Source organism: Sinocyclocheilus rhinocerous, unplaced genomic scaffold, assembly GCF_001515625.1.
Source record: "Sinocyclocheilus rhinocerous isolate Xijiao unplaced genomic scaffold, SAMN03320098_v1.1 scaffold552, whole genome shotgun sequence".
Lineage (NCBI taxonomy): Eukaryota > Metazoa > Chordata > Actinopteri > Cypriniformes > Cyprinidae > Sinocyclocheilus > Sinocyclocheilus rhinocerous.
This window is the reverse complement of record NW_015625574.1, coordinates 1,108,663-1,117,117: the sequence shown is the minus strand read 5'-3', so window position 1 is coordinate 1,117,117 and position 8,455 is coordinate 1,108,663. Positions and strand designations below refer to the sequence as shown.

The 8,455-nt window shown below is 35.3% G+C and overlaps 2 protein-coding genes across 2 annotated transcripts; one reads left to right on the top strand and one right to left on the bottom strand.

The window, feature by feature from the left end:
- Positions 1-1,838: 1,838 nt before the first annotated feature.
- LOC107751361 (gonadotropin subunit beta-2) lies at positions 1,839-2,603 on the bottom strand. The gene is made up of 3 exons (XM_016567066.1): positions 2,587-2,603; positions 2,279-2,462; positions 1,839-2,146 (listed from the first exon to the last, which is right to left on the bottom strand). The coding sequence occupies exons 1-3, from the start codon at positions 2,601-2,603 to the stop codon at positions 1,907-1,909; spliced, it is 441 nt and encodes a 146-aa protein (XP_016422552.1). The 3' UTR covers positions 1,839-1,906.
- A 1,085-nt stretch (positions 2,604-3,688) lies between these two features.
- On the top strand, positions 3,689-5,749 carry cox20 (cytochrome c oxidase assembly factor COX20). The gene is made up of 4 exons (XM_016567077.1): positions 3,689-3,847; positions 4,579-4,693; positions 4,788-4,851; positions 5,376-5,749. The coding sequence occupies exons 1-4, from the start codon at positions 3,821-3,823 to the stop codon at positions 5,503-5,505; spliced, it is 336 nt and encodes a 111-aa protein (XP_016422563.1). The 5' UTR covers positions 3,689-3,820; the 3' UTR covers positions 5,506-5,749.
- Positions 5,750-8,455: the final 2,706 nt, after the last annotated feature.

Sequence of the window (8,455 nt, the reverse complement as noted above, 5' to 3'; positions counted from 1 at the left end):
CAGGGTCACATTTGGCATCTAATGCTATGCACTTTCCTTGTTTTTCTGAGCACAGACATTCTGACGTCTCATTTTGAGATTCAAAAAATACTGTAAATAATACAGGGATCAAATGACATGAAGATGCTGAACTCCTTTAAATCAAGTTTAGAAATGATTTATGACTCCGGGAAGCAGCAGGCTTGTATGTGCATGGATATTGAAGTAAAAGTTACCGCTTCAGAGAAATTCAAAGATGGTATTGGCTCGTGGGATATTGTTTTGTGCAAGCATGTGTTGGGAATAGGATATGCAGATCTGCAGTCTGCAGGAAGAATTTCTTTCTGAGACGGAGAGAAACGGAATAATAAAGGTTCTGCCCCTGAGTAATGATTAGTGAATAATACAGAAACCATTTTTTAAAATATTAAACTAATTTCCCATATTCATTAAAAGCACATTTGTAAAGAAATAATGGGACCACAGGCGTAATTAACAGGTACTACATTCACCGTCAGTGCATTATACGCTCTGCTAAAGGTCAGCTTGTCAACGCTGCAGTTCTTTTCATTCTTATATATGTAAACCACAGCTACCTGTGAAAGTCTGACAGGCCTGCCAGCTACATAACAGCAGTGCAGAGTGATTCCTATTAATCATAGAAAAGCATTTTCAGAAACATTCTGGCTGCAAGCTCTATCCTAAAACCTCAGAGGCAAAAAGACGCTTTCTTATATCCAACGTCTAACACAGAGTCAAGTTTATCAATAACAATTGTTCAGTTTAATTTAATACTTGCTATTTAACCTATTTTCATTTTACTTGTATTGTGTATGCTGTTTTTATATTTTTTTTATCATGTTAGCTTAGCAACACACTAACACCAAACACTCTTCTCTCATGTGCTGCACACGATGAGCACTATTTGTACATAAGAGATCCAAATCAGTCACTCCTTAGAAGAAAGCTCAGTATGTTTTGAAACTGAGCCATTGTCACTGCTCATGGAAAAATGCTTCCATAGCTTTAACGTGCTGTCATGCCATCATTATGAAATTAACATCATTAATGTATTACGATTTTATGGAAGAGCATAATATTTCCTCAAGGTAAACCAATTAATCTATCTAAGTAACAGCATAATCAGTGTGATTTGGCAAATTTTTCTACTTACTGTATATTCTCAGTATTGATCTTTCCTGCCATCTTCTGGCTAGAAAACATAATTGCAGCAGTCCACAAGTCTTTCATGCTTCATCTTATACTTTGAGCTTTGAAAAATCACTACAAGATCTAATGTTTGATTCATTTACATTACATTACTATAATGATATTGGTGTACCCTAACATACAGTATTAAATTGCTTGCAAAATATTTTATTAAGTCAGAATGCATGTTTTCCTCTGAATGACCTTCAAAAGAGAACAATAACGTTTGCCTGCAGAATGCATGAACCTTTCATTTGTATGTTTTTATTTTATTTATTTTGTCTTTTATTTTATATTTCAAAAAGTGGCGCAGTGTTATTTGAATTCATCATGGTGATGGATGAAAACCATAATCAAAGTTTTGCAATTTAATTAACAAGCTTCTCTGAATATGCAGAGTTCAATTGATTTTCATTTGGCATCTGTACATTTGTATCAATTCAACTCTTGTCGTTTTTCTTTCTGGTGACTGGCTTATGATTTTCTAATGATCACTTACAACATTTATCTTCAGCTCAATATCCACGCCAACTGCCCTTTTACATCACCTAGAATAAAACGTGTTCGGCTTTAGCGTAGAAAATGAATTTAAGAAGTATGTATTTATTGATATACATCTACACAACATTTATCTGATTTCGAGTGAGAGTTTATCAGTTGGTGTACACTTTGGTTTGATGTGCTAAACACAGGATAGTAGTCTTGGGGCCAAAGGGGGCTAGTAAACAAGGAAATCCTCTCTCTGAGACATGCAAAAGTCAGGCTGCAGGCTTTCAATCGTGCAGTCGGACGTGTCCATGGTGCACAGGCTGCAGTCGCAGCTGAGAGCCACAGGGTAGGTGATATGTGGGTCCACCCCTGGAGGACAGTCTGGCAAGCGGACGGTCTCGTAGCGCACGTCCCGGTAAGTGCACACGTGTTGGTAGACAGTGGAAAACGGGCTCTTGTATACAGGCTCCTAGAAATGCAAGATAATACACTGTCACCACCACTGGAAATAATGATGCTTGTACATTAATATGAATTCAAATGAATGTTGCTGAAAAATGTTTCCATGCAAATGAACAGGTAAAAAAAAGAAAGTAAGCACCTTTGTCAGGCAGTGGCCACTGCAGATAGTGGTCTGAAACACCAGACATTTTGGACAGCCCTCCTTTTCCACAGCTACAGTCTCATTAACTGGCTCACAGGGTGGAAGAAAAGAGCGTTGAGCAGCTAGTAGGACAACTACAGAGAATAAGAGAAGGAGGATGTGGTTTCGAACAACTAAAATCCTGTAGATGGAAAGAAAGGAGAGCAATTTAATTTTCTGTGAAGCCCCGTTGAAACAGCGAAAAGCAAAAGCAAAAAAAAAAAAATGTGAACAATATTACCGCATTAAATATGTATTAGACTTACTTGACAGGTGTCCCCATTGCTCAGCAGGCTGTTAAAAGTGGCTCTATGTGTTCAGTCACACGGCATCTGGGTAGATTTATATAGTGCAGTGAAACCAACAATTAAACTAAAATCTGACCTTAAATTAATCACACTGATCTCAAGAGGATTATGTGTTTCCATTCTCACGTAACAAGTCTCTAAATTCATCAGGTCAGAATGAACAGATAAAAGACACCTGCTGTTCATTCAGTGCACATATATTATATACAGTAGATTATCTGATCTAAGATCATCTGCATGAAATCAGATTAGACTCCATGGCCTCTGTGTTAAACACATGTACAGCGTCAGGAAATAATCAAGGTCTAACGCTCTCAGGTTTCACTGCGAGTGAGTTCATTAGTGTCTGCAAGGCAGTGAACACCGAAACACTACTTTGTTTAACATCATATAGCAGTTTTTAACAAGGTGATATTGTGTTCTCTCGGTACTGTAGTATTATCTCCAATGATTAGGAAAAAAGTCCTCAAGGTATGACTCCTATAAAACAGTGTCATTTTACTATCATTAAGATACTATTATAGTGTAAATATATAGTTTATAATATTTTTCATTTATATATATATATATATACACACACACACACACAGATATTATATATAATTTTATTTCAGTTTTAGTTGTAGTTATTTTAGTACATTAAGTTAACCTTAAAAAGACAATTGTTGCCTTGGCAACTAGCTGAAATATAGTATACTACTACTACTACTACCAATAATAATAATAATAGTAATAGTAATAATAATTAACAATAATAATAATAAGTATTATTATATCAGTTAACGTTTGTTTATTTATTTCGTCTTAGTTTCAGTTTTAGTTCACTATAATTACTAATCCACTAAATAACACTGCTATAAACTGACTCTTGACAACATTTAAAACAGATGAAGCATGCATTTACCCAGAATCAAAACCTAAAAGCTAAACCTATCAAAAATTTGACCATATTATTTTAGTGCCATGACATATGCCAAACGTGCGTAAATTTATCTAATTTTAACACTAGCAGGCCTATTTTATTTTTGCCGATTTAGCTGCTAACGTTACACTTCTGGGTCCCGGAACCAGCAATCCTCCGCTAATGCGTGCCACCAGGAAGAATATATCGGCGCACCAAAGAACGTATAGGGTTAAAATGTCACCACGAACAAACTTGTTTGCATGATTGTGTTGAAAAGTAATCTCGAAAATGACCGAGGAGGGCGGTAAGAGCCCGGTGGGTGTTATTTTATTCAAGAATTTTAGTCAGATATCACGCTGGGGTAAAGTTCATAAGAGAAGGTCATGTAATGCGCTGACCACAATTATTGTTACCTAATGGATACAAGACATTAAGAGATATCATGTTACATTATTATAGTTGTTTTCATCTGATTTTATAGCAAAAAAAATGTACTATGGTATTACCATGTTTCACATCGTACCATGGTATTACCCTTACGAAAATTAACCATGGTTTTACTACAAAAAAAACACGGTTACTATAGTTAAACCATGGTGACCACAAATTAACTATGGTTTTGCAACACTAACCATAGTTAAACCATGGTATTTGTAGTAAAACTGTGGTTATACAAATGGTAGTCAATACGCCAAAAAAAAACATGGTTACTACAATTTTACTATTATAAAACCATGGTTAATTTTCGTAATCTAACACCGTAACATGGTACTGCCACAGTACTTCGTTATAATGGTTATAAGCTCCATTATTGTTACTGCAGATACTCGCATGAGCATGCTGTTAAGTGTAAGTACTGATTTCATTTCAGGATGTCATGTTAATGTTATGTACATTTATTCAATGAACCCCAAATTGTCCTTTGAGATTTAAATCAGTGTAGTTAGTAAGTGGTAATGATACACATTACAGGTTTTGTAATCAGTGAACTTTTTATTAAAATGAATGAACAAGTTCAGACATTAATTCCATCTTTACACACACAGGGCATGAAGGTCATGGGTATCCATGATATCCAGAATACGCCTTGTGCTCGAGAATCTATTCTACATGGTGCAGGTGGTTCACTGGTGGCAGGATTAGTGCACTTTTTGGCAACAAGTAAGTGAGTGATTGAATTGACGACTTGTATGATCATGTGTCACATATTTCTTTAGTGTAAGAGTTTTTTCTGCTGTCATCTTATCATTCACAGGTAGAGTAAAGAGGTCGTTTGATGTGGGTGTCGCAGGATTCATGCTTACAACACTGGGCTCATGGTATGTGCTTCAAAAACAGTGTGACATGCTCTCACATGCTGCTGCTGTCATCTGTAAGCTTTTATTTTTCTTTTGTTTTTACTCGCGATCTTTAAAACACTCATTACATTATGTATTTCATGGCACACTCGTTTTATGCGTATTTGGCGCCACCTATTGTTGTGGATGTATTATTGACATGTCAAAGTCTAGACCCTGAATATAAGAGGACAGATGATTTTTCAGATGTATTTCCAAGAAAAAAACATTGTCTTATATTTGGGTCAATACGGTAATTATATTCTCAATACTGTAATTTAACAGAAGAGTTTTTTAATTTACGGTATGAAGTATAATATATATTTTTTTAAATCAGTGAAAATAAAACACAGCACAACAAATACTACCATGATTTATTAATAATAGAATGGGGGAAATTATGATTAATTGTCATGGAAATCATTTAAAAATTATAAAAAATGCAATAAACGTTCTTGACAGATTTTATGATAATCTGACATATTATCTCATGCTTTTTTATACAGGTTTTACTGCAGATATAATAATGCCAAGCTGCGTGTTCAGCAGAGAATGATTCAGGATGGCATAAAAAATAAAGTCATTTATGAAGGCACAAATTTAGACCCCACACAGAAGAAGAGCGGGGATCAGTAAAAGTTGCTTGTCTGAGACCATATTAATGCCTTTAATGAGAATGATGATTTATTTATTGTATAATTATGTATTGTATTGAATGTTTGTAATAAAATTACATTTTTAAAAATAAAGCAGATGCATTTTAAATTTGATCTTGTGAATATGCTGTAGGAGGAATGTACAGCAGTACTTGTTGACATTGAAAAGTATTTTTTCCTGAGCTCTAATCTTACAGGGTTTTTTTTTTTTTTTCCAGCTGCTTACACAAAAAAAACTTTACTTGTCACACAATTTCTGAAACCTGACACTCAAACACCAGAAGCACACACCAAATCTGCAAAACCATACACTAATTCTCAGCCTTTAACTCAGTTTTCAATTTCATAGAACACTTTTTTGCAAGACAACACACAATTCTCTATGTAACACAAAAATCTACCAGGAAGTATCTTGATTTCCTTTTTTTTTTTAAACACAACCAATCAAAATGGCACACTAATTCATCAGCGTCTCGCATGTGCTTCACTGAACATCAACCAATCATGGCTTTAGAACAGGCCTATAAATACACATCTACACAACTATACTTGGTTGATGTATTTCTCTTCATTTGTACTGTGTAATACTGTATTCACAACCACAAATGCTTACAGTTTGGTTTCAATCTTGCTGTTGTGTTTACCGTGAATTTTTCAACATCTCTCTGCCAATGACTTTCAATCTTGTACAGAAATGTACATGAGCTTTAGGTTTTGAATAACTGTGTGTATATGATGTATACAAAATATTATTTTGAGATGTGTTTCTGGTATTTTAAATGCAGTGCTTCATTTTGCAAGAGATGTGAAGCATTTTGTGTGTGCAATTCTTGGATTTGTGTGTAAAGTTTTGAAAAAAAACTGTTAGGTTAAAATACAAATTAAAAAGAGCACCGAATAACATCGATATCCTTTTTCCTGCTTTGTTAGCATGTGTTTCAATGGTGTCATTCAGTTCCAGTGTTTAAACATGTCGCTTTACGTGTGCTACAGGAATTTATATTAAAATCATCGCACCCGTGATTTCAAGATGTTCACCCTAGCCTAGGAGGTACTGAAGCAAGTTTTGGTTAGGGGCCACTTGAAAAGGTTTTGTTTGAGCCTACAAAAGACTGCATTATGAAAATATGAGAAGTATTTAAAGAAATATACGGTAGCATAATCATACTTTACAAGCTAAGAATTTACAAAGTTTGTTTGGTACAAATTACTAAATAGATATTTGTATTCAAAAAGAAGAAAAAGTAGTGTGACATTTTCTGGTAGTTGATCAAATGAACTTGAGGGCAACTGACATCATACCTGTAACTTCATTAAAAGTCACTTTGATACCTTGATATCTGGTTCAAAGTCACTGCAAAACAATAGTTTTCAAAAAATTAATCCAAATAATTTTAGGGGGCCAGTCTGCATCGTTTCTTCACTTCTTCATACTTGATTTCTTAGTATGTGCTTTTTATTTAGAGTGTCTGTCTATACACTAATTACAGACAGTTCTTTTTTCAAGAAATATGAGTTTGCTTAAGTGTACAACAGTAACCAGGAACTTTTGGAATATCAGTTGCTCTCCGATATACACCTACAACACTTGGTACAGCGAAGGTAACCCTGTAAAAACCCTTTTAAAAGTAGCTTTAAGAAAATCTAAAAAAAAAAATTCAATAAATATGAAATTTACCCATTGACTTACATACCAATCTATCTGCATGATGAATTGTGAACGGTCTTGTCTTCCTCTGCTCACATGGTCAGGACCCCACAGTTTGACCTGGCAAATTTACATTTACCTTCTGTCATCAAAACAGCTTCAAAGTTGAAATTTTACATGTGGTTAAAAAAATGATGATGTGTTCTTTTTAACCAAGTAACGCCTATAATATGATATACAAAGATAAAGGAATTTATCCCCTCTTGTTCAGAGAATCACTATACAAACACTCATAAGCATTAGACATCAACAACATGTAATTCAAATTTTATTTCACTTTGCTTGCAGGTGAATTTAATAATAAAACAAAACACATGATGTGGCATATTTGCTGATATTAAAGGGGTGGTTGACTGTTTTTTTTCTAGGCTTGATTGTGTTTATGGGGTGCAGTCTAACGTGTTAATGCTTCGTTTAAAAATTTTTAAAAAAGCATTATTTTTCACATAATTTACCTTTATTCCACACGGCTCTGTCCCTTCTCCTATAAACGCGCTGATCATTTCCTGCTTTTATGAAGCCCCTCCCTCAGAAATACGGGATGGGCTCTGATTGGTTAGCTAGCCCAGTGTGTTGTGATTGGCTAAACTGCCTCTAGTGTGCGTCTAAACGTCCCGCCCCTCACCTCAGCGGCATGTGCTCCGGTTGTATTGTAAACAACGGCATCGTTAATATCGCTCATCAATTTGAGCCCGATTGAGACGCAAAGGATATTAGTGAAGATGATCGCGCAGAACCTGTGCAAGCATGGCTCTTAATGGTTATTTGTAAATGCTACTGCTTCTGTTAGCTTTTAATATACGGTTTTATCCTGATTAAAGTTTTAATACAGTATGGCAACCGCACGCCATGTATAACGTCATGTATAACGTTTCTCATAGCTATGTGAAAATGAGTGTATAAATGGAACAGTTCATTGTTTGAGCTGAGCTGATGATCTGAATGAGAGATAAGGGAGAGAGAAAGAAATGCAGAGCTTGTGAAGAGACATTGATTTTGAAACTTTTGAATCCATTAGAATCGTTAGGAGACAGAATCGCGATTCATATATGAACAGATTTTTACGTGCACCCCTAGTTTTCTTCCTCTTCTCTAAAGCAGCGCCGCATGGCCCCGCCCCCTTTGTTACATGTTCCCGGGGGCGGGGTTTGTCTGGGTTTATGATGTCACAAACCCGTGAAGTAACTCGTAGTCCCTACGAGCCGTTTTTGTAGGCATTAAA

Bases quoted from the DNA above. Each gene is read 5' to 3' on its own strand.
- LOC107751361 (XM_016567066.1), bottom strand. The intron at 2,147-2,278 runs GTGCTTACTTTC...TTGCATTTCTAG, and splicing joins GTGGCCACTGCCTGACAAAG to GAGCCTGTATACAAGAGCCC.
- cox20 (XM_016567077.1), top strand. From the start codon at position 3,821: ATGACCGAGGAGGGCGGTAAGAGCCCG. The intron at 3,848-4,578 runs GTGGGTGTTATT...TTACACACACAG, and splicing joins AGGAGGGCGGTAAGAGCCCG to GGCATGAAGGTCATGGGTAT. The intron at 4,694-4,787 runs GTAAGTGAGTGA...TATCATTCACAG, and splicing joins AGTGCACTTTTTGGCAACAA to GTAGAGTAAAGAGGTCGTTT.